Below are 26,502 nucleotides of genomic sequence, written 5' to 3' on the forward strand. Positions count from 1 at the left end.
TGGATCTGGTCACCAGAAAGACCAAGCCATTAATTAGAAGCTTTGAACTTTCAGCACACAGCCACCTCCCGCCCCCACTGCCACATCCTTCAGAGGAGAGGAGCTAGAAATAGTTATTGATTGATCAGTCGATCATGCCTGTGATGGAGCCTCCATAAAATTCCAAAAGTACGGGGTCTGGATAACTTCCATCAGGGTTGGTGAACACAGGGAGGTGCTGGGAAAGTGATGCCCAGAGAGGGCATGGAAGGTCCACAGCCCTCCTCACATGGCTCCCCCTAGGCATCTCTTCCATCTGGACATTCATCTATATCTCATCACATCCTTTTATAATAAAGTGGTAACTGTTTTCCTGAGTTCTGTGACCTGCTCTAACAAATTAATGGAACTCAGTGAGGATATCTGTGGGAATTTCTGATTTACAACCGGTCAGAAGCACAGCTGACAACCCAGCGTGGGTCTGGTATTTGAAATGGGGGGACAGCAGACTTGTGGGACTGAGCCTATAACCTGTGGGATCTGATGCTATATCCAGGCAGTTCAGAACTGAGTTAACTGTAAGACACCATGCTGGTGCTGAAGAATTGCTTGGTGGGGGAAACCCCTCCCCCATACCTGGTGTCATCTGGTTGTGAGTGTGGTAGCAGTGAGAGTAAAGGAGAAACAAGACAAAACTGGGTTTTTCCTAACCAAAATGGTAAAAAGATGCTTGGAATATTAGGAAGGAAGAAAGAGCAATTGAAAGAGCAAAACTGGGTAAACAATAGGCTTTTGTTCGTGAGTTTTCCTTATCATTCTGATGCTTGAAGCAGGAATTATAACATTTGTCTAATGTGGTCCTCAATGTAGGTAAAGGATTTTTAAAAACAATTAGAAATAGGAATTTAAAGGGAGGTAAGGTTTCTACACATCATTTGACTGGTAAAAAGGCAACATCAGTAGACTGGTGATAAATGATATATGCATAATGTAATGTCTAGAGCAAATACTAAAATATCTGTACAAAGAGGCTTAATAAAAATAAAATTTCTAGAGTCAAAAAGAGCAAGGTATAGCCCTGACTGGCATAGCTCAGTTGGTTGGAGCACTGTCCCACAGAACAAAAGGTCGCTGGTTCAATTCCCAGTCAAGGCACATGCCTGAGTTGTGGGTATGGTCCCGTCAGGGTACATATGAGAGGCAACCAATTGATGTTTCAATTTTCTTTCTTCCTTCTTTCCCCTCTCTCTAAAAATAAATAAATAAAATCTACAAACAAACAAACAAACAAGGTTTGCCCATTTTCCTCTACTTTCCAGTTGTGTGACTGCAGTCAAGTAACTACAACTTGACTGCACATTATTTTTGATTAGATTAGATGGTAAGCCCTATCTCCTTAATTCATTTATTTTTAATAGTTTTCATAAATATTTAAACTACTCTTATACTAAGATATTATGTAAAGTTCCTATCACAGTGATTGGTATATACCACATACTCATTAAGTTAAAACTATAATTATTTATTAGGGAGATCTGGACAGCTTCATGCAAAAAAAAAAAAAAAAAAGAAACTTGACCACCAACTTACACCATACATCAAAATAAACTCAAGATGGATAAAAGACTCAAATATAAGACATGACACCATAAAAGTCCTAGCAGAGAACATAGGAAGGAAAATTTCAGATATTCTACGCAGCAATATTTTCACCAATATGTCCCATAGAGCGAGGGGTATAAAGGAAAGAATAAACAAATAGGACTACATCAAATTAAAAAGCTTCTGCACAGCTAAAGAAAACATTAGCAAAATGAAAAGGGAAACAACTGTATGGGAAAATATATTTGTCAATGGTACCTCGGACAGGGTTTGATCTCCAAAATACATCAAGAACTCACACAACTTCACACCAGGAAGACAAGGAATCCCATTAAAAAATGGGCAAAGGAGCTGAACAGACATTTCTCCAAGGAGGACATTCAGAGGGCCCACAGACATATGAAAGGATGCTCAGCATCACTAGCCATCAGAGAGACACAAATTAAAACCACAATGAGATACCACTTCACACCGGTCAGAATGGCCATCATAAACCAATCAACAAACAAGTACTGGCAAGGTTGTGGAGAAAAGGGAACCCTAGTACACTGTTAGTGGGAATGCAGACTGGTGCAGCCACTGTGGAAAACAGTATGGAATTTCCTCAGAAAACGAATAATGGAACTCCCTTTTGATTGGGCATTTCTGCTGCTGGGATTATAGCCCAAGAACCCTGAAACGTATGCACCCCTGTGTTTATAGCAGCATTATTTACAATAGCCAAGTGCTGGAAACAGCCTAAGTGCCCACTGGTAAATGAGTGAATCAAAAAACTGTGGTACATTTACACAATGGAATACTACACAGCAGAAAGAAAGAAGGAATTCCTACGCTTTGTGACAAAATAGATGGAACTGTAGAGTATTTTAAGTGAAGTAAGCCAGGCGGTGAAAGACAAATGCCCTATAATCTCACCTGTAAGTGGAACCTAATCAACAAAACAAACAAGAGAACAAAACAGAACAAGAGGCATGGAAATAAAGAACAAACTGACAGTGACCAGAGGGGAGGGGGAAAGTGGGTATTGGGGAAAAGAAGGGGAAGGGTCAAGTCAAGGAACATGCATAAAGGACCCACAGACAAAGATAATGGGGGGTGAGGGGTAGGGAGGTAAGAATAATGGGGGAAAAAACAGGGACATCTGTAATTGAACGACAATTTTAAAAAAAGATAGCTAGAAAAATAAAAAAATAAAACTGTAATTATTTATTATTGGCAAATAAAGAAGTTAGGGTTGGTCCTTCCTTAAAAACAACAAAAAAACCCTTGTTTTTCATTCAGGGTTAAGAGTGAGTCTCCTCCAGCTGACCTGACTTACACTGTGGCTGGTGAGGCCGGGGGAAGCTCAGGTGGCAGCTCTCTTTAAATGCGACCACACAGAGCGCTTCATTCCCTGGGCTGCTCTCACCTCCTCCCAGTCCAGTTTGATGTCCAGAACCTCATCTTCTGGCTCCGGATCTTTTCTCAAGGCCCCCTGGGGCGAGGCGACCACAATGGGCAGAGGGCCGCATTCCTCCCGGAACTCCACAACATGGAGACTCTTCTTGTCAGCCAGCTGCTGGTGGGTTTCCTGGGCAAGACCGAATGGAGAACAGCAGTTAGGTCTCTGAGGCACAACTGTAATTCAAAAAGCAGGATCTGCCTTCACCCAGAGGGAAGTCGGCAGTGACAGCACTGTACCACTTAAGGGACTTAAATACTCTTTCGGTTGTTTCTGGGGTATTTGCCACCTGCTATAGATGGAATCATCTCAGCCCTGCCTCTCCACCCCCAACTGGGGTAGAGGAAGGACCTTGGAGCTTGGCTTTCCAAGACCTCTCAATCATGTACCATGTTGTGCCCAAAATCAACCTGAATCTCATCAAGCCCCAGCCTAGCTCCCAATTCACAGGACACAAAGAGAAGACATGACGGGTCCATAGACATGTAACCAGCACCAGACCGGGAAACCACAGGACGAACAACCTGGTTTCTTCAACAAAACAAATGCAAGAAAAAAGAGCGGACCCTACACATTAGAAGTGACTTAAAAGACATAGCAAAAACTTACAATGTACTGACCTATCTGCAATCTGAGTCAAACAAATCGTATAAAAAAATTTGTTTAATCTAACAAATGGACATTTCTATGAACACTGACGAGATGCATGACAATAATAAATTCCTGGTAATTCTTTAGGTAAGAAAATAAATAGTATCGTGGGGTACTTTCAAATCCTTATCTCTCAGAGATACGTATTTATGGATGAAATACAATGTCGTCTGAGATTTGGTTCAAAATAACTGGAGCTGGGTCAGGGTGGTAGTGAGAAACAAAACTGACCACAAGCTGCTGCTCCCTGTTGACAGTGGATGAGAGTGCCAGGGGACTCATGACAGAAAGTAGCCATCAATGTCTGGAATAAAAAAATACATTTAGTAGATGGCTTATTAAAATACCTGATATGTTCAATGTCATGTTTCCAGACTCTGTCCACCTTGCAGTATTCTAACTCTATACACGTTTGAAATTAGAAAAGAGGTGAGCTGTTTCATAAAAACAAAATAATTTAAATCAGTGTCTTATAATCAATAGCATGTTACTCAAATTGGGGGCATTTTTTCCTCTTGAACACCACATTAAATAATTCAACTTTTTTATAGCTGATGGCATTTGAGATGGTTTGTGTGATACACAGTAGTTACATTAGAAGATTCAAAGTACTAACATAAAACAAAAATATCACATAAGTTAACAAGTACACTTGATTATAAACATGACCTATCTAAAACCAATCTTAGTTATATCAAACAAACCTCTAACAATAAATTTAAATTTAGAAATATGTACATTTGAAGGATGTTCTGGATAGCACCAACACACACAAACACACATGCAGCTGTTCAAAAAAGATCTTTTTACACAAAGCTTTTTCTTTTCATTAATTTTCCTATTTTAAACAGAGAGGGCTACAATTATTCCATAGGTCACTTAATTCAGAAGCAGGCATTAAACTCTCTAAATGTCAGGAAGTGTCAAAATCCTCAATAACATAGGACAGAAAAAGGAGGCTCTTGAACCTGGTTGTCTTTTCTGCTCCTCCAGCTCTGCGAAGATCTACCCCTCCTTTCAAGGGACAGTCAGCCCTTCCTCTGCACTGGGAGCAGAGTGACTGCGAGCCCACCAGGGCCGAGGGGGCAGGGGGGCAGCAGCCCAGGGCTCCCATTTGTGTGGAGAAAAAACCTGGCATATCAGTGCTCATGGTTCCTATCTCAGGTATTTGTCTGAACGACCTATGCAGGTACCATGAAAACTGCTTCTACTGATGACAGCTCTCGTGAATAGAGTGGGGCTGAGGGGCTTCGCCTCAGGCCAAACAAGAAGAACTAAATTAGGAAATGTATTTCTTTCTTTTTATTTTAATTTGTGTATTGTTGGAGATTTAGAACAAGCATGTATTCTTCCCACACTAAAATACAGATTGTAATTACTGGCTCTTAAAAATACTTAATTTTTCAAGTTCAAAACATCCATGAAGTATTTTTTAAAGGCTAATCTTCATGAATTAACTCTTCAGCTGGATTAACTATCTGATTAGACAGCAAAGAACCCCCGTGTCCTCGGGCAGCCCCAGGGAGGGTTACCTGGCGAGAGAGCCCATGGAAGAGTCCCCTGGTGAGGTTGAGCATGTTGAGGGACCCCGAGACCTTGGCATACATGTCTTTGATGCCAATGAGACGGCAAATGGTGATGATGGCCCGATGACAGTGGAGTCCATAACCTAGAAAAGGGAAAAATCAGGGTGAGTCACCCTGCTGGCTTTGACAGGGCTCTAGACTCTGGGTTTAGGGGACTCTGGGTCACAGTCTGGCTTCATCACTTCCCAGCTGGGTGACCCTTGACAACTAACTTAATTTCCCAGAAGACCCCTATCTTATTTAAATGAGATGTTATTTGGATTAAAGAAATTATAATAGATTTCCTGAGCACATGGGTAAAAAAAAAAGAGAAAAAAAGAAAAAAAAGAAAGAACAAGGTTGTTATGAGATTAACTGAACTGCCTAAAAGTCCTCAGCACCCTGCTAAGAACTAAGGATTCAGGGACACATCTGCTGTCGCCCATGACTGCTTGGCTGCATTGGGCAGAGATGCCCACTTTCTCCTCCTGGAGACTCTTTTGGCTTTGCTAACACTCTCCCCTGATGTTCTCCTGTCCCGTCCTTTTCACTTCCTTGCTGGCCTTCCCTCCAGCCACATGCCCTACTCATGTCTACTAATACCTCCTCCAGGAAGAGCTTTAAAAGCACAAACCGAACACATCATTTCCCCTGTAAAGGCCTCACTTCCCATTGTTCTCTGAATTAAAATAAAGTAAAATTAAATAAAAATAAAGAACTCCACCCCACAAAGCCCTCTATGACCTGACATCTTGCAGACCTCATGGAGAGACTCTGTCCTTCTGGCTCCACCTTGGGGACTCTGCACTTGGTATTTCCCTGCCTGTTCTCCCCTTACAGCTATTTCTCACTTACAAGGTCTCATTCAAATACCTCCCCCTCAGAGAGGCTTTAACCACAAAATTGGAGGTGTCACCCTTCTGTCCCCAAGGCCAGATCCCCCCTGCCACCCCCCCTGCAAACCAGCATCCTGACTGCTGTTTCAGGCCCTCAGCAGACCCTGTCTATCCAATGGTCCCCTCAGTAGAATGTGGGCTCCATGAGAGCCAGATAAGGTTTGATTACTGCTCTGTCCCCGGAGCCTAGATCAGACACTGGCAAATGCAGGTGAGAGTGAATGAGAGGAAAGAGCCTCAAGTTTACATGCTAACACTCTGATTAGACAGACATGAAACTCAGCAACCTCCCCACTCAAAGGCATAGCATTTTTCTTGGTGATTCAATATATGTATGTAAAAACTATATTTGGATACACGTATGTAACACATTCTTACCTAAAACTGTCCTTTCCATTTGAAAGAGAAACTTGTGGACTCTACAGCTGCACCAGATCATTCGAGAACTGAGGGCTTTAGGGAGTGGCTAAAGACAGGTTAACAATGGGGTGGTTTGTTGTCCTGTGTGGTTATGCACACACAGAACATATGTCCATGTGTGAACACTGCATACAGATACTGGTCTGTATAGATGCACACAGTCCTGGAGAGGCGCACATGCAAAAGGGTGCAAGGCAGCTGTTTGGAGGGCCTCAGTGGCAGACCCTGCGCTGCCCTGCCACTGCTCACTGGATGACCCAGGTATGATGGGGAGCACTCAAGGGAAGGCATGTACGCTGCCCAGCACCTGGACCGCATGGGACACTGCACCAACGGCAGCCAGTGCTTTGCAGAACTTATCAACAATGTTATGTAAGGGCTTACTGTATGTACTTTGATTGTGAAGACTTCTAGGTAAGGACTATGTAAAAAAAAGCATTTGTTAAATGAAAGCTAACTTTGCGCATGTGAGTGTGTGTGCGTTATATGGGAAATGCTTTGTAGTGCTGTATGAGGAATTCAATCCTGTCCTGAAGCCAAGGCAGAAGTACCCAACTGTTAAGTACGCTTGGGAACGCTGCATTCTTGACCCCCCTCTGGGAGACACACATTGTACAGCAGTGCATTAAAGACTGCAACATTCACAAAGATACACAAACATCTTTTTGATTTTCCTTAATCCAGTTTTCCTACTTGGGGCTCTTTTTGAAGTAACTCCTATTAATATCTTCTCACAGTAATAGTGACGCACAGGAACATACTTTAGGAAAAGCCTTCTATAATATCATGTCTTTTTAGCTTCAAAATCAGAATATTTTTAACCCCAATGAACAGGTAATAGGTTAAACTATATATTTGATAGAAACCTGAAAAATACAGCGTAAGGAGACAGAGAAGAAAAAAACGGTTAACTCCTACAATTAAATTAAAATAGGGGCAGTCTTTCAAAAATCATTTAGGTATAAAAATCATTCAGCCTTCTTAAAACCTAACTTAGGCCTTTCTGTTTGGCATTTTCAAAAATGAGCTCAAGTAAAAGGGAGCAAAATAAAGGACATAATAGAACCACTCTAACGGCTCTGCTTTATCTTCAAAAAATTTTAAGAGTTTTTTAGTTACCTCTGGGTTGCTTCTTCATCTTGATATGTGTTCTTTTAAATGTCAAGGAGATATCATGGAATACTGGACAGTAAAAACACAAAGATGAACAAGATTAGGTGTATAGCTTTAATGCCCCCGTAAATACCACAGAGCAACTAATAAGATCCTAAGCGGCCAACACCCAGTGGCCAAGGATGGGTGACAAAGTCTGATTTCACTCATCACCACCTTCTCAGGAGAGAAAGTTTATGTCTACATTTTATATGTTTATTTTAAGAACGTAACAACAAGCAGAGGAAAACAAAGCTACCGATACTGCTACACATAAGCAAGGACAACTCTGCAAATTTTAAAAAAAAAGATTAACACTTACTTGTATGGTCTTCATATCGTTCTATATAGTGCAAATAGTGAACTGCTCTGTTCTTTGCCTGAAAGAAGAACAATGTTTTTCTTAAATGTACTGTTGGAATTTACATTTTCTCAGAGATTTCAAAAAATACCTTTCACAGAATATTTTATGGAAAATTTCAAATATACATAACAATTTCAGTATATACTCCTAAAAGCTAAGGATTTAATAAAAGAAATCTTAACGATAATATCACTATTACACCTCAAAAAATTAACAATTCCTCAGCGTCCTTGAACATTGTTAGTGCGAGAAACTTTCCCAGTTGTCTTACAATTTTGATGACAATCACAAGTCTGATGAAAATGATGCAAAAGAACACATGTATTTCAGAAATTGCTATTTGTGAGAGACAGGAAGCCTCAGGGAATGGTTCTTATTTTATTTTTGTGTGTAGTTCCCACAGTATCTAGCACAGAGCCTATTGATCTCTTACTGTGAACAAAGAAAAAATGTTACGTACTTTTCTGAAAGCGTCCAACCGTTCAGTGGCTTTCCCAACGGCAAAACCTTTAAAAGAAAAAGCCAAAATATGAAAAGGGGCATACATCTGGTACATAATGTCTCTCATCGCATTTCAAGTTTCAGCTCCCACAATATTTCATGGCACTTCATTCTTCTTCTGCCGACAGAAAACCTGCTACCCAAAACGAAGGACAAAGCATGAAACTAAAGAGATCTGCTTATGCTTTGGGGCATTTTGGAAATAGTACATTTGATTATCTATGAAATCTATAACATTACCTTTTATAAATCTCTACATAAAACCACATATGCTCGATAAAAAATAAAAACTAACCATGCCCTAAATTAATAAGGCACGTGGTTTTGAATTTTTTAAAAATAACCAGAAATGTTGGGAAAACATACATTGATATAGAGTAATACTATGATTTCACTGGAACTTTCAAATGCAATGCAGAATTCAATGAACTAGGAGATAAAATCAATGATTCTTGAGTGTGTGAGTGCTTAAAAACCCACGAAGTGAGGTTTATCACAAGTTACCAGAAATGCCCCCACTGTCTGCTGTCACCATTATTTATCCTGAAGAATGTATTTGACAGTCATTCACAGGAAAGCAACATAAGACAATATTGCTCCATGAGAGATAAAGGCATCTGAGTACTTTGGACAAATGGAGTCCAAGTCCTAATTTAAACACAACAAATTAAACCATATAGTCTTAGAGAAAAATATGAGTGAATGTGTTTACAACCTTCAAATGAAGGCTTTGTAAGTGTAAAACCAGGAAACCAAACACAAAAATAGAAGTAAAAAAAGACTGATAAACTCGCTACATAAAGGTTTAAAAAACTTCTGTGGATTTAAAACTTACGTATGGGAAAAATAAAAGAAACTAAATCAAAATATATGATAGCAAAGGGCCGATGCCTTTAACTTACAAAGAGCAATGAAAAACGGGCAAAGCAAATGAACTGACTGATCTCAACAATGGCCAACAAACATGTAAAATGGACTCCAAACTCTGAAGGTAAAAAAAGGGCAAATGAAAGTAAAGAGACAAGTTTCACTATGACACTGACAATCAGTAAAATCTGACTATATCCAGGGCTGGCAAGGGTGTGAGGATAGAGATGAACATAAATTGATGCAAACTTCTGGGAGGGTTCTGGCAATATTTATCAACATTCTAAGTGCATATAACTTTGAGGCAGCAATTTCAGTGTAAGAAATTTCCTCTATTGACATTCTTGCCAAAGTACAACAAATTACATATGCAATAAGCTGCATTTTTAAAAAAAGAACTACAAAATTGGAAACAACAAATATTCCTCAATAGGAAAAAAGTAACAAAAATTAAATTTTCCTATACAGTGGAACACTATGCAATCAGTACAAGGAATGAGGGGGGATCTATTTATGCTAATACAGCAAGATCTTTGGGTATTGCTAAGTGAGAAAAGGTACAAAATTATGGATTTACTATGATCCCGTTATGTAAATTTTTATAAGAAGATGTATGAATAAACTGTTTCTGGAAAGATACAAAAATAACTGTTAAGACTGATTTCCTTTGGCAACATACTATCCATATGTAGGACTTATTTTAAAGTGTCAATGTGGTTTAATAGGCAGCTTCTTTCCCTTACACAACCAGGTACACACTTCAAAAATAGATGTTCACTATGAAAACTTACAGAAAAGTATAATGAAGGAAATTTAAATGAGTGGCAAACCTATGAATTAGAGTAAATGTTATTAACTTTTTTGGAGTATATCCTTACAGTCTTCTCTTTGCATATAAACACCCATTAAAAAAATTGGAATTCCATATGGTCTTATATGAAGTTGTGTTTTTTTACTTAGTATTTTTTGTAAGTTTCCATTACTCTTTAGTAGTTACAAGAACATTACAATGTATGGCTATATTCTTTTTTTGTAACTGTGTCCCTGCTATTGAACAAGTAGTGGTTTCTTTCCTCACTTTTCCCTATTATACATAACATGACAGTGTCTTAAGCCTTTTAAAACATCCACTGGTTCTCAAAGAAAAAGGCAGATGTGGGAAAATCTGTTCTTCCTTTTCCAAGGGATTTTATAGGCTGACCACAAGGTTTGTGAGCTTGAACCCTAATTCATTCATCAGTAGAAAAAGTCTAGCCAGCAGCATGAACCCAAGGACTCAAAGCCAAGTGCAGGCCACACCTATCCCCACCACCAGCACCAGCGCCACCAGCGTCACCACATCCCATTCACCTGCAGCTCCTCTGCCATTCCCCACGGCGACCAGGACACGGACTGATTTCTTTCTTCCCTCTTTTGCTGTCATATTGAAAACATTTCTTACCTAAGAGGCAAAATGTTTCATAAACATTACACCTTAAGAAAATTCTGAAGTAGGGAACTGGAATGACCTCCTTACACGGGCATGCACACACACTCACATGCACCCCTGTGGCGAACAGAGACACGTCATCCCTGACCACAAGCACAAACGTGCACTTCCTCCACAGGAAGCCTCTCCCTAGGCTGTTCCTTCAGGAGTAAACTGGAAACAAGGCCCGCTCTTCCTATTTCTGAGGTTTGTAGCAGTTTCACTGAGGTGACTTAAAGGTATTTAAAGGTAACTCAGTGTATCCCATTTTAACAAATGTGTACAAAGGAGAAAGTGCTGATTAAACTTCAACAGAGTTTATAACTGGTGGCTCTAAGACACATCCCAGTATCAGGGATGTTGAAATATGAAAAAATGTGTATTTAGAAATAATAAAATGCAGTATATAGAAAGAATTAGCATAAAACTGGATCTCTACACTAAGGATTAGGCTCACCTGAAAATAAAAAAATATGGAAATACCTGCTTATTATGAACAATAGGAAAAGCTGCATTTTTTCCCCCTTTGGTATATAAAAGGCCAGGAACCATGAAAGTGTCACCTAAATTGTTTACATAGCAGCCCCTTTCCCATAAAATGAAGTTAAAGGAAAAGGGAGCTGGAGTCCATTCCTGTGGATCATCTTATACAAATCACCCAAACATACAAGAATTCTTTAAATAAATTAACTTTCAAAATGTATACACTAGGACCCAAAGACATAAAATACTTGTAAACATATTTTAACTTCTATAACACAATTGGTATTGGAGAAACAATATATAAATTCAATCACAAGCTCAACAAATGATTTCTCCAGTAAACAGCAGTTTACACGGACCGAGCCTGCAGCACCAGCTCTCGGGGAAGATGGCTGCTGCAGGGGCTGCCCTGGGGAGTGACTGAAATTTACCTGATACCAGCTTCAGTCTCCAAGGGCTGCCGGGCGATTTCCATCAAGAGCTGCACATTCACAGCAGCTCCACGATCTCCACCCCTGCCCTACGGCTCCTACAGTCTCTGTTCCCTGAACTGATGCCAGATACCACTGGTTCATAATTCAAGGACAGATTGCTAATGCAACTTTGGCTTTAGGAAGGAGGGAAATCGAAATGTAATCACCAAATTCTGCTATAAACATCACCAAAGTTGCCTTGTCACGAGGCCTCAACTGGTAGCCCCTCAAAAGGGTAACAGTCAGGAGAATCAGCACCAGGTGATTGAAACTCAAATTTCATTATTTTCTTACCCAAATCAGCTCTGTATCTTAGGAAACATCATGCATCAAGGCTTTTCCTCACAGTCCTCTTGCCCTTTCTCCACTCCACCTGTCCCAACTCTCCCAACTTCTCCAAAGGCCTAATTTGGTACTGAATTCAGCATGCCTACCTCAAGTATCCTGGTATCAAAATCCTCATATGTTTCTGCAGGAAGAAAAGAAACAGGCATACAGACACATAATCAGTGTACAAAAGCATTTTCAACACAGACACGATCATCGATGTTATGTGAGAAAGAACTCGGCTCTTTTAGTGCCATTTCCCAGGCCATGCCCTGGTCCTCCACCATCACCAGGCTGCTCCAACCGTTAAATTCATAAACTGGGCCACCACCTCCCTGACTGCATCCTCCTACCCCTCCAGCTTCCTTACTCAATGACTCCCCAGGCGATGGCTCTTGGAGCTCCCCAGCACCTCCAGACTCTGGATCACTATTTTCCCTTCCCTCTCACCCTCTCTGGTCTTTGCAGCCTCTCCCACTCAGCCAGCACCCCACAGTCCATCATTTCCACTGGATCTTGTGAATATCCTCAACTGCCTCACCCTTTCCTCTCCACCATACTGTCAAGGCCTGAATCAATGCAGCTGCCTGGCCCCACCTGGCCTGCTGGGTGCTGCTGGAGAGAAGTCAAAGCACAGTACACACATGGGCCCCTACACATTCACGGTCTCTAGCTCAATCAAGAGCTCCCTGCCACCTGTCAGCCTTTGTGTACCTTTATTTAGGCCTCGCTCCACTCACCACACAGCCTCAAATATCGTGTTCGTAACTTTCTACTATAGAAAATTCCAATCATATAAAAAGCAGAATAGCAGAATGACAGCTTGGGTACTCATTAGCCAGTTTCAAGACGTATCAACTCATGGTCGGTCTTCTTTCTTCTGAACAGTTCAGTTCCCACTCCACTGGAAGCCAGTCCCAAATGCCCAACTTTTCATCAAAATATTCTGGTGGCCACGCTCATCAGTGCCCCATCCTCCCTTCAGCAGATGGCCCCTCCTCCTCACAGTCTAGCTGAAGCGACCAGACAGGCATCCTTCACACACCCTGTCCCACACACATTTCCACTACCAACAACGAAGGCTCACCCGAATCTGTCACGAGTTAACCCACTTATCTCTACTCCAAAACTGGGCCCTCATTAGGGACTTAGTTGACTATTTTTCCCCCTCTTCCTCCCATATCTTTCTCCTCCCCACTGAAGCATTTTATGCAGTTCTAAGCATATTCACCACAGTCTCTCCATTTCAACCTCTGCTCTTCTCCTTAAGCCAAACTTAAGGAAGCAGCCACATTCATATCTATTTCTTCATCTCCACCTCAAGAATGAATTTTCAAGATGCCTCTTACTTCTCTACATACACAGGTAGGTGCGATGAGGACTTTTTTTTCTAATTAGGCCTGATAAGAGTTACCAATTTTCCATGTGTGCTTTTATGAGGTTTAATGACAACTATCTGGTTTATCCTCTGTTACGGAAACAGCTCTCATGCCATGCTGCTCCACAGGCACCCCATGACCTGTTAAGTTTTGGAAAATGCTTGTGTAGCTCCATAACGCACACCACCACACTACGGTTCTGAGAAGCCACACAAGAACAATGTCAGAACCCAGGGCACTGCATCCTGTTCGTGAAATACTTCTTGGTTACAGGCCTCTAATGTTCCATAAAACACAGCAGGGTAATAATATAAAATTATTTCAATGATGTTCAAATCCCTTTTTGGGAAATAAAATCTAAACAGGTTAAGTAAATAAAATTGTATTAAGGAATTCTAGAACTATAAATACTCTGTCACAAAGGTAAGCAAAACCAAGACTCTGCTACCTCCATTGGGACCAGGGTCGGGGGGTCCAAGACTGACACCTCCCCACGAGTTTCCACTCCAGCCTCGTTCCCGCTTAACCTTCATCTTCCTCTTCCGGTCCCATTCTTCTCTCTGCTGGACCATGTCAGCTTTTACCTTCTCCTGCTCTTCTTTGCTTCTTTGGCTAATGGTCTGCACAGCTCCATCCCTCAGAAGAGGGACATTCAGACCAGGCCATAGGAAGCCACTATGCCCTGAAGATTTAAAAACATACATAAATAAAATTGTTTTAAAGCATTCATTTCTTGAGTCTTAAAATGCCAGGCAATGGGTGTACAGATGACACTGCTTGTAGGTGCTTAAGCTGACATAATCACTTGGCAAGCCACTCCTGGCACATCTATAAAAATTTTCAATGTATCGACCTTAATAGCTACTAATCCCATTTCATGGTATTGCCTGAAGAAATACTCCCACACAGGTAGGAGGCCGATGTGTGCCTGGACAAGGATGTCCACTGAAGTGATATTTGCAAAGGCAAAAAATGGAAACAATGTGCTACGTGTCCAGCACAAATGGAGGGGTTCAATGAACCATCGCATATCCAACCTATGACATCTTATGCACTAAACTGAAGTAATGAGGTAGTTCCATAGGTTGTGATGTGAAACAATTTCCAAAACCTCTGAGTGAAAAATGTAAATTATAAAACAGTATGTAACACATAATTTAACTATTTTTAAAAAGAAAAAGGTATGTATTTCTTTTAGGATTTTTAGGTATATAAAAGCATTAAAAAATGTCACAAGGAAACACCAAAATGTGATCAGTGGTTTCCTTGGGGGTGGCAACTGGAAAGGGAGTATCGAGAGGGCACTAGGAGGACTTAGGTTTCTCCTACAGTCTGATTTTTTTACTGAGAAGTATACATGTACGATGGTTGTAATTTTTTAAACGTTAAAAATAAAATAAAATACAAGCTAAGTCAGGAAAAAACACCCAAGTGGACATGAGTAACTAGAAGAACAGTGAAAGTGTTTTTTTCACAACCAAAAGGCTATTACTATCAACAATAATTTGTTGGCAACCACAGTACAAAATGCCAATTCAAGTACATCATACTATTTTTATTCTTCAAAAAACACAAGAATAAACAATCATGTGTTCCTGGGGTTGGCAAACTAAGGGCCATGGGCTGAATCCAGCCCACCACTTAAAAGTTTTATTGGAACAAGTGATGTATTGTCAATGACTGTTTCTGTGCCCCAACAGCAGAGCTGAATGGTTCTAACAGAGACCATGTGGTTCACAAAGCTGAAACTATTTACTAGCCCTTCACAGAGACAGTTTGCCAACTCTCCATTTATTCCATCTCTTATCTGAATCATTAGCTGAGGACAGGAACCATCAAAGCAAATGCCACACGGGCACTGAAGGCTTGTTGAATGAACGAATGAATGAATGAATGAATGAATCCCTTTCTATGAAATTTTTCTCCCCCAGAATCCTGGAGCAGTAAGTAAGCAGCAGATTCTAATGTCCTTAAAGAGAAATGCTTTAATGCTCCTAGACTGTAAAAATATCTATAAAATGGGGGGGGGGGGAGTACATCAGCTCTTTTTTAAGTGAGCTTACCTTCACCGATGATCTGACCCCTGTTCAAATCCTTTCTTCTCTTTTTCTTAGTCCTCTTGCCTCTTCCTTTTCTTGCTCCAGCACCAGTCTCTGCTAAAGCACCTTTCCATAGCTCATCTGCTGTCACTGTGATGAAATAGGTCTTTATTTATTTATGTCTTAAAATTTTTCAGCAATGATCCACGGTCTCCCATTGAATAAAAAAAGCCAGAAGATGCCAGCTTCATGTGCACCATTACAGCAATGAAAGCAACATTAAATCATTCTTTACACATCATCACACGGTTACATTTGGAAAGCCCAAGAGGAGACAATTCTGCCACTTTCAAATACAGCCTTCCTCCACAAAAGGCAGCCAGCATTTAAATCCCACTCACAAACTACATACACACACACACACACACACACACACAAATCCCACTCACCAGCAGTTTGTTTCCCAGACATTTAATCAAGTATGTTATAGGTCTCTTCCCTGCCCTCTTGCCTCCATTATAACCATTGAGATAATCAGTAACTATCCTTATTAAATGCAGGTTTTTTAGCCCAAATAAGAATCAATGTGTCAATCTGAACCCATAAATGTTAATAATTTGGGTTTTTTTGCTCTATTCTTCTGTGAATGCCCTAAATATCACCGTATATCCTTCAAAATCAAATGCCCAAATTCACCTTCAACTCCGATTAAAGTCTAATCAATCCACAGGAACGAATGAGTAAGTGGGAGCATGGTAGTTAATTCTTGCATGCGAGTGTGTCTTTCTTGGATCATGCTTGCCTTGCCCTCACTGGGTGGCTCAGTTGGTTGGAATGTTGTCTCATACACTAAAATGTTGCCAGTTCGATTCCTGGTCAAGGTACATACCAAAGTTTTGGGTTTGATAACTGGCCAGGGCATGTACAGGAGGCAACTGATCAATATTTCTCTCACATCAATGTTTCTCTCTCTTTCCCCGCTCCAAAATCAATAAACATATCCTCAGGTGAGGATAAAAAAAAATCATGCTTGTCTTTTACTTACGTATAGACCCTGACACTGCTGACTTATTTCCACCTGTGAATTTCTAGGATGCCAACATCTTTTCCTACCATACCTTTGAATCAGTATTTTCCCCTTTGTGCTCGTGGAATGTTCAGATTCTATACTTCTGAATTTTATTGGTGGAGCTACACCAATTATTAGATTTATATTTTCTCTTCCTAAGGACTTCCAGCCTTTCCCAGTATCACCAATTGATTGTACAGACACAAGACTGTTCCATTATCAATTTATTTACTGAATAATCCAGAGCCATATAAATGTATTACTAGTAAAGAAATCTAAGCTGCATATAGCTGTATACCTGAAGTACTAAACATATTCCAGAAGACACGTGAGCATCTTCATTCTCCTTCTCTTATGGGTCCATCGGGTTTAAAAGTTCTCCCTGCTTGCTTCATGAAAGGCCTTACCTTGACCCTCAGGGTAGACAACATGGAAAGGGAAAAATGTTTTGGGTTTATAGCATGTTAAATGCTTTTACCTACACAGTATACTGTTTTTCAAAATACACACATATTATTACAGCTGATCTTCATAACTGAAGGTCAAAAAAGTGAGACTCCATGCCACATGCCACTTTGTGTATCTGTGATCAGAGCAAAGGTTTAGGTTGAGCTCAAACTTTAGGATAACATTAATTCACTTAAAAGAACCACAGATTCAAAATAAAATTACCAACCTCAGCCCTGCCTGGTGTGGCTACGAAATGAATGGTCACCAGTTTGATTATAGGCCAGAGAGGGCACATGCCTGGGTTGTGGGAAAGGTTGCTGATTGGGGGCATGCGAGAGACAACCTATCGATGATTCTCTCACACATTGATGTTTCCCTCTTTCTTCCTCCCTTCCCTTCTCTAAAAATAAATAAAACCTTTAAAAAATAATTACCAACTTCCGACTACACTCTAAAAATTTGATTTTATTTCCTGACTGCTTAAAAATTATGGTATCTGCAAATGCCATATGAACCTGAAAGTTCACAATGAGAGCATTTCTAATGGAGTCATGTTAAGAGGTCAATTGATTACAGAACTTTTCATCACTTAGAATCAGAACAAGCAAATCAGAATGTTATTCTATTTTAATAAGAACTTGATATTTAGACAAACATGTAGAAAACTGAAGTTTAGTTCATTTTTTTATGTAAGGGAAAAATAAAATTTCTAACTATATTGCAAAAAAACAAGTCATATGTCAACTTTTGAATAGCATCATGCTACTTAAAATGGCTTTAAGATTGTAACAGAAAGCTATTTTTTAAATCTTGAAAACAGACAGTATGAATATAAAAAAAATAATAGTCCCATCACTGTTAGATTAGAATGTATATTCGTTTTCTTTATTCATGCATGTGTACATAAAAAAAGTGTATGCATTTTTGTTTTAGACAAAACTGAAATAACGTATGTACCATTTTGTATCCTGTTTTTTTACATATTACATTGTCTTATCTCATATTAATATTATTCATGAACATAATTAAAAAAATTTTTAAATCCTCCTGTGAGGATACGTCTATTGATTTGTTTTTTGTTTTTTTTTTTAGAGAAAAGGGGGGTGGGAGAGACAGAGAGAGAAAAAGAAAGAAAGAAACATCAATTGGTTGCCTCCTGAACACACTCCAACTGGGGATCAAACCTGCAACCTAGGTACGTAGCTTTGTGCCCTACCAGGAATAGAACCTGCAACCTTTTGTGTTTGAGATGATGCTCCAACAAACTGAGCCACCTGGCGAGGGCATGAACATAATTTTTTGATGGCTGTAAGGTGAGTTAGGTTGTTTTGACAGAGATTTTATTATTTTAATATCAGGACATACTGGTTTAAGATTCTAATTAACCTAAAATTCCATTTGGAGTAAATTTACTATTATTTCAATGCTTTCTGGCATTTTTTGGAAAGAGCAGAAGTAGGTTAATATATCTACTCCTGTTAACTGCCATAATATAAAATAACCGCCATATAATAAAATATTAAATATTCTTAGGAAATCTCAGTGAATTTTGAAAAAAAGGTTTTTTGTATCTTGGAGGAGATTTGGAAAACCAGAGTATTGCCTACTGAAACAGCAAAAACTAGCCCCCTGCTGAGTCCATCCCCTTGAAGCTAATCTCGATATGATTTGGAAGCAATAAACTCATAAGGATACAAAGTCCCATAACTCAGAAAGAATGTAGGTTAATACAGAAGCAGAGGCTGGTGGGACAATAGTGCAGGGACGGGGTCTAAGAGGGCAAGAGGGACCTCTAAAACAAGAGGACGTAAGAGAAAGGGCCGTTTAGGGAAGGACAAAGACTATTTTAAAAAATTTCCAAGGCCTCCGAGTCTGATATAACCTCTGAAACAAAGTCAGCTCTTAGAAACACTTGGGGCTAGGGGCACCAAGAGATTCCAACTCCATACACCTCTCTTTTCTCTTTGCACCCAAATCCACAGATACCCTGAAGCCTATGCTACTTGTCATGTCTCTACTATCTAGTCCTCCTTCCTGCATTGCTATACAAATGACCTAGTTATATGAGACCTCCACATTACAGTGAACTAGACCCACACAGAGAAATACTCAACCATCATAACACTGCACTGGAGGAGTCTATGAACTAATGTGGAAAAATGTATAGTATATTGCTGCATAAAAAGATGGCAAACCCTGGATTTCAGGGCAGTAGGGTTACAGGTGCTTTTTTTTAATTTTCTGTATTTACCAAATAGTTTTAAGTAAATTGGCTTTATAATTCTAGTTTTTAAAATTTTGCCTAATGCTGAGTTGTAACTTCAATCTCCACTTATTTCAGTTCAGATTGGATTCTTTCAGATTCTACCATAAGTAGCAGAGTTAACAAAATGTCTACTTTTAAAACGAACTTTTCCTGATTAGATGTCCTATCTCAACTACTGCACAACTGAAAACAGACTCTTGCGTATATTCTTGGTGTGAATCTAAATCGGCCTCAGATACCCCAAATAAGGCCATTAAAGTAAGCCAGTAGTCCCCAAAGTATAATACAAATACTCCGACCGGTGGCATGTGAGATCATTCTACAAGGTACATGAAGAAACATTATTTCAATTGTACATTACGTACTTAACAGTAAAGTGTTAATTCATTTAAGGAAGAACAACAATCAGAAATAATAGGATATAAAAGCACCTTTTATTTTCCTGTTTCATGAAATGGGAAGCTTGTAGCCATTTAGTGAAGACTACGTACATTTAGTGAAGAAACTATAGGATCTATGCTGTTGGCCCATCAAGTTTCTGGGAGAAGAAATCCAGCATTGTGTCTGTAGCGCACGGGTCAAGCTGCTGAAATGACAATTGTCTCTGGTTCCTGGAGATGACAAAGGGCCTGTAGGTAGATGGAATAAAACTTTGAGTTAGATGCTCCATGGATGTGAAGAAGCACTGCCAGCACCAAATAATCACTCCTAATAAAAGTAAGTCACTAAAATGTCTTATTTTGAGGACAATGCTGCTTTTAAAACTAAAACTAAACTTTGACCTGATAGCCAAAATGGCCATTCTAGTTAGAGAAGTTACAGTTCATCCACACAATGGCCAGGGCTGTCCTTAGAAGGAGGCAGACCTGCCCACACAGCAGGGTTGCTACACTGCAGGATAGGACCCCTTGCATGGCACTATTTACTCCCAGCAAATGGCGCCCTCTGCTGTGCACAGCCTGACAATGGAAAATCCCAGGTGGAAAGCGAAGACCTGGTTAGATCAGCAAGGTGCAGAACAATGTGTAGAGCATCCTGCCCCTCTTGTTTAAAAAATAAGGAGTGGGGTGTGAATATATTTTACAGACCAACTCCTGAAGCATATATAAGAAGGTAACAGTGGTTGCCTTTGGGGAAGAAAACAGATACATTTGAGGTTGGAGATGAGACGTTGGCTTTTTGGGGGGGAATTTTTAAAAATATGTATATATCACTTTAAAAAGTGTTTTTAGACAGCCATGTCTTAGAGGCAAGTATTTTATCAATGTCATGGATGGTGGTGTTCTGTGAGGAAGATGGCAGTAGTGAAAGTTATCAGTGGACTCAAGGAAATGGAAATACTGATTGGAAGAAGTGTACATGCTTGAGCTTTTGCATTTCAGTGGAAAACCTAGTGACTATAAGACAAGTAGAGAAAAAAAGGTTATTTAAGGGTACTGGGCTTAAACAGGAAGGCAAAGAGTGACAGTAGCTACCCTCCAGTCTGAAAAGTTATAGAGAAGAACACAGGAACGACTGCTTCATCCCACAGAGGGTCAAACATCAGAATTATTTTAGTGGCAATGGAAAAGAATCTGGTTGAGCATATGAGGAAAATTTATACTATGACTGCAATAAACTGTCAAAATATTTCCACTGTGAACAGACATTGAAAAAATAAAGGAATAATCTCCTTTAGTAACTAAAAATCATTTCATCCAACCCCTTCATTTCACAAGAAACTTAGGTCTACAAGGTAAAAGATTTGCCAGAAGTCATTAGACAAGTTAGTAGATGAGACTTAAACACCACTTTCAATCCCAAATGAATTACTCGATGGCATAAAGGTGGAAGCTGGCACAAATTACATTGTGAGGTAGTTCACTTAGTGAATTACTCAAAAAAAAAAAGTAAATAGAAAATAATGGCTTTTCATTTTAAATAAATTTAGGGTTTCAATAATCATTCTAAATCTCATTCTGTTGGACACATTTTTTGTTTTTCTTGTAATCTCCTCAATCTACAGCCAAGTATCGACTGAACATGGATTTTATCTTGCAGTCTTTAGTACTGCAATCTGATATACTTCAAGTGTAAAAATCACTACCATCAGATTTAGTACTTTAATCTTTTTTCAAAACACAGAAATACTATTCACAACTAATAATGTATTAATAATGTAATAATTAATGTAATAATGTAATTTAGGGTAAACCAATTTACCCTAAAAAGGCCCAATTGTCAAAAGTAGAAAGAATCCAATTTTAGAGTTTAGAATTAACCTCTTCATACACAATGGCTACAACTAAGTGTACTTAGATTGTGTTGTGATTTTTAAAACAAAAGACAGCAGGAGCTCCTGCTAAGTCACATTCTCAAGCTCAGTTACAGATAAGTATCCACTGATGATCACTGATCACTTTTGTTCTGATTCTTTGACTTCTTTTTAATTTCAAAGCATGATGTCCCCATCTCAGGAAAACAACCACCATAAGTCCATAGAAGGCCAAGCCCAGGAAGCCCCCTTGGGGAGACCTCTTCAAAGACACAGAGTGTATCCTTAAAAGTCGCACTTCATCGTCTAATAGCTTTCACCATGAAGAATTTCTTCCTTTAAACTAGGTTTCTTCTATTAAATGAAGCTGGTTAACCAGTGACATTTAAAGAGATTTTTAAAAAGTTATGGCTATGCTGCTAACAAATCTGTTGCAAACATCACAATAGGTACAAACTAAACAGAGTGACTTTTTAAATCAAGGCAGTTATTAACCGTAGGAAAAAGAAAATGTTAAAGAGAAAAATGTAATGACAGAATACTAACTAGCTCAGCTGTGATAATAATATACACATAACCTTAATAATGAAAACACCATCCATAGATTCCATCAAAATTGTGCATACAACTATTTTGGGAAAAAGCAGGGATGGAGGTATAAGAGCACTTCAATTAGCATAACACTGGGTGGGGGGCACCCAGCGCAATGTACAGATCATGTACCGTAAATATGTATACTGGAAACCTGTATGATCATATTAACCAACATCCCCCCAACAAATTTAATGACTAAAAAATTAGCATCACAATGTTAATAGAGACAAAAACAACATGCACAATCTACCCAAAAATATAACCAGAAGAAAGCTGAAAGAACTGAAAGTATCTGACATGACGGAAGATGAGAAGGAGTAGGAAAGGGAACTGGCTTTGAGATATAAACCTTTTAGTATTCTGTAGAAATATGGTATTTTAAGAAACGTTACAACAATCTTCAAAGCAGGGACTATTGTCCCTATTTTACAGACGTGGAAACTGAGGGGTGACATTTGCCCTTGTTTGAAAAGGAAGAAAGTGCTGGATCAGAGAGTTGGGCCGTCCTTCTGCCCATCAGCACTCTCCTGCACTCAGGGCCTTCTGCAGGTTATCCCCTCAGCCGAGGGTGCTCCTCTCTGACCTTCCTCACGTCAGTTCAGGCTGGGGACACTGCCTGGCTCATAGTAAAGGGCAAAACAAGTAGTTTATGAATGAATGAATCACACTACCAACAAATAAATAAAGGGAGGAGCCCAGGTCCATCAGATTCCTCTGCTGGACCTCCCGAGCAAGGTATACGTGCATCTCGACAGATGGGCTTACCAATGAAAGGGACACTAAAAGGAAAGTCCAGCACACAGAGTTCCAGAAACTTAAGGGCGTAATGAGATTTCAATTCACAGTCCATGTGAAAAAGGCAGGATTAAACTGACCACAGGCACAAGATGGGCTCGGCAAGGCTCAGCTTCCACCCTTTCTGGAGAGAAAGCCCTGCACTATGTCGGTGTAGGAGCAGAGGCCTCTACAAAAACTGAGAGGAAGAGGCATCACTGTATCCCAACAACTCAGGACCCAGTCCTGACCTTGTCCAACTCACTCAGCCTCTCGGTGTTACTTCATCTTCTGTAAAATGGCAATAACAACTTCCTCATAAACACTGGTGTGAGAATTACTCAAGATTACATGTTATAAACCTGACACACAGTAACCATTCAATACATTGTAGCTACTTTTTTTCCCCTCCAAACTATGAGACAAAGTTTATTTAGAAAGTAACAGAGGTAGGGTTATTTAGGAAGTAAGCAGGTAGAGGATATGGGCTCAGGAAACAAGTTACAGAGACAAAGGAAGCAAATTATAGCTATTTTTAAAGCCTTGTACTGTAACAACTGTAATAATATTCTTTAGACCCTACACATTCCAATGATAAAGAATGTGTTTTGTTCATTTACATTTCCAAAAACTACATAAAAGTACTCTTACATTAACTCCTATAAGAGAAAGTATTTGGATAAATGAACCTCACCATTATTGAGAACGGTCTTTAACACCAAAGTAGAAGCTGCTGGAAAGGTGTTTATGTAAAGCTGCCTGGACCGTAAATGACCTGTAAATTAAAACAAACAAACAAAAAAAAAATTAAGATACATTTTTACATGAAAAGGAATTTGAAAAACAGTAAAACCCATGTTAATGTTAATATTAATATCTTTAGATTAAGAATACCAAGACAAGTAAATGACTAATTTCTGGGATCCATGACCACCTGCTCAAGTGGCATCACATCTCCTTCATTCTCACATCCAACCAGTTACCAAGCCCTATAAACTCGCCTCAAAAACTGATCCAACTGTCAGCTGAACCTTCTTATGATCTCACTGCCCCTTCCTCGTTCAGACTTCCTCATCCCTCCGCCACCTGGTAATTAACAACAACCTCCTACCAGCTCTTGCTGCTCCTGGTCGGTCCCCCTGTAACTCATTATCTGCTGTCAGGCTGGCCTTTCTAAAGTAACAGGTCTGGTCACTTTACAGCCCCAGTACATCACCGACTGTCAGCAGGACAAAGCCTAAACTCCTCAGCACAGCCTACAGGGCTGCCACTTGGCCCAGACCTTCCACATCAGCCCCACTCCCTCCTCCCACCCTCTGGACACACCAGACTCACAGTCAGTCTTGAACACACTCTGCTCTTGCATCCTTTTGTGTCTCCAACAAGTTCTCTGCTGTCTCAAACAGCACCTCTTGGTGGCGCCTCCCTGGTTCCCACCGTGCTCCCCACCGGCTTCTGCGACCCTCTCCCCTCCAGGGCGCCCGGCTGTAACTGTGCTGTGCACCATTTCAGAGTTCAGCGCTTCACAACAGCCTCCAACAGCACTAGCCGGCAACTGAGTTTTGAAAAGTGTGCCAAGGCAAATTGATGGGGAGAGAATCATCTTTTCCACAAATGGTGCTGAGACAAGTGAGTATCCACATGCAAAAGAATGAAGTCAGAGCCCTACTTCACATCATACATAAAAATTAATTCCAAATGAATCAAAGACCTAAAGCTAAGGGCAAAACTGTAAAACTCAGAAGAAAACGTAAGGGCAAATCATTATGACCTTGGATTTCGGAATGGTTTCTTTGGTATGACACAAATAGCATAAACAGTAACAAAAGACAAATCAGATTCTGTCAAAATTTAAAACTTTTATACTTCAAACGGCCCTATCAAGAAAATATAAAAAAAACACACATAATGGGACACATTTTTTTGCAAATCACATATCTGACAAGGAACTTGCATCTAGAAAATATAAAAGACTCTTAAAATTCACTAATAAAAAGACAGCCCCATTTTAAAAAGGGCAAAGATTTACGTAAACAGACATTTCTCTAAAGACCATATACAAATGGCCAATAAGCAATAAGAAACGATGCTTATTAGCCATCAAAGAAATGCAAATCAAAATCAGAGTGATACCACTTCACATTCGCTAAGACGACTATACTCAAGAGGACCGACAACAAATGTTGGCAAGGACGTGGAGAAAGTAAGAAGGACGTGGAGAAAGTAAGAACCCTCAGCACCGCTAAATGATAGCTGCCAACAGGCGTGGGGGTGGGAGGACGACAGCCAAACTACTGACACTCAAAACATTCCTCTTTTTAATAATGCCCCTGACCAGCCCGGGATCTAACACGACTGACACTAACCCCATCCTACTCAAGCTGCAGTACGACCCTTCTCCCTTAAGTTTTGCTGGCCGCCACCAACCTCAATCCCCGGGGTCGATAGCGCCGAAGGAACTCGTGAGGCGCGCCCGACGGTAGGGCGACGCTTGCTTGCGGTTCCCAGCCCCTCTCTGCCAAGCACGCACGAGCGGCCTGGTGACCTGGAAGGGACCGTGGACCCTGTCCAGTCCTCCCTCACTTTACAGACTGACCCTGAGACCCAGGGAAGGCTTCGGCGCGCCCAAGGTCACAGCGGCTCACGGCAGGACGAAGCCTGGCGTGAGGGGCCCAGGGTCCGCGCGGGGCTTCCCGCTTTTCTCCACTTGGAAGAGGCCCCCGCCCCACTCGCAGCCCCTGTCCCGCGTGCCGGCTCTCACCCACTGGCGCGCCACACAACGCTGGGAGGCAGCCCGCCGCGCGAACCGCCGCCGCCGCCATGTTGGAGCCCCGACAGCACCTCGTCCAGGCAGCCCTCCCCAGTGCCTGCGCGGACTGCAGCGCGCCGCACCGCGAACCTCTGCTCCCCGCGGCGGAATTCCCGAGGCTACACGACCGCGCCGCTGCGCAGCCCGGGATGGGAAACGGTGCCGACTTGCTGCTCCAGGGCGGAACAAGTCCGGCGCAGCTGCGGACAGCCTGCTAGGGTCCTCGCGTGAGGACCGGGCAGCGCTGTTTAGGCAAGTCGCCGCAGAGGGTTCCGAGTTCTCTCGCGGGTTGGGGTGGGATCAGCCGAGTCTCCAAGGTGACCGGGACGGGCCGGTGACCACCTTCTCCCGCCAGCGCTAGCTGAGCCCGGGGACCCTCCCTTCGTGCGGTTGAGGTACAGACGTCAGGGTAAGGGTCTGAGTGGAGGTCCACGGGGTAAGACGAGGAATGTGGAGAAGTCATTCATACCCACTCCAATAAGGCTCTTAAGTTCACTAGCTTTAATAGGATTGTAAGGTTTGGCCACACACTTCTATCCCACATCTGGTCTACAGTTTTTACTCACCTGGGCAGGGCTTCTTCTGGGCCTGCCAGGATGACCCACGTACTCAGAAGGTGAAAGATACTGACATCTTGCAGGAAGCTAGGAATACTGCTCAGACAGACCTCCAGCTTTTA

The 26,502-nt window shown here is 40.8% G+C and overlaps 1 protein-coding gene across 3 annotated transcripts; it reads right to left on the minus strand.

The window, feature by feature from the left end:
- Nucleotides 1-2,772: 2,772 nt before the first annotated feature.
- Nucleotides 2,773-25,860, minus strand: MRPS5 (mitochondrial ribosomal protein S5). 3 transcript variants are annotated; one of them, XM_054586513.1, is made up of 12 exons: nt 25,776-25,860; nt 23,709-23,789; nt 19,884-20,021; nt 15,632-15,757; nt 14,017-14,250; nt 12,297-12,331; nt 10,789-10,879; nt 8,531-8,577; nt 8,029-8,086; nt 7,674-7,736; nt 5,206-5,342; nt 2,773-3,151 (listed from the first exon to the last, which is right to left on the minus strand). In XM_054586513.1, the coding sequence occupies exons 1-12, from the start codon at nt 25,834-25,836 to the stop codon at nt 2,927-2,929; spliced, it is 1,296 nt and encodes a 431-aa protein (XP_054442488.1). In that variant the 5' UTR covers nt 25,837-25,860; the 3' UTR covers nt 2,773-2,926. The 3 variants fall into 3 exon arrangements, with proteins under 3 accessions (XP_054442488.1, XP_054442506.1, XP_054442496.1); XM_054586531.1 differs by lacking the exon at nt 25,776-25,860 and adding an exon at nt 25,442-25,628; XM_054586521.1 differs by lacking the exon at nt 2,773-3,151 and adding an exon at nt 3,818-3,977.
- Between the last annotated feature and the right edge of the window lie 642 nt (nt 25,861-26,502).

Source organism: Pteronotus mesoamericanus, unplaced genomic scaffold (assembly GCF_021234165.1).
Source record: "Pteronotus mesoamericanus isolate MK-2021 breed Mesoamerican mustached bat unplaced genomic scaffold, CSHL_Meso_final contig_121, whole genome shotgun sequence".
Classification (NCBI taxonomy): domain Eukaryota; kingdom Metazoa; phylum Chordata; class Mammalia; order Chiroptera; family Mormoopidae; genus Pteronotus; species Pteronotus mesoamericanus.

Excerpts from the sequence above, each read along its gene's own strand:
- MRPS5 (XM_054586513.1), bottom strand. The coding sequence starts at position 25,836 with ATGGCGGCGGCGGCGGTTCGCGCGGCGGGCTGCCTCCCAGCGTTGTGT. Across the intron at positions 14,251-15,631 it reads GGGTCAGATCATCGGTGAAG|GGCATAGTGGCTTCCTATGG; the intron begins GTAAGCTCACTT and ends TTAAATCTTCAG. Across the intron at positions 12,332-14,016 it reads CGACCCTGGTCCCAATGGAG|AAACATATGAGGATTTTGAT; the intron begins GTAGCAGAGTCT and ends TTCTTCCTGCAG.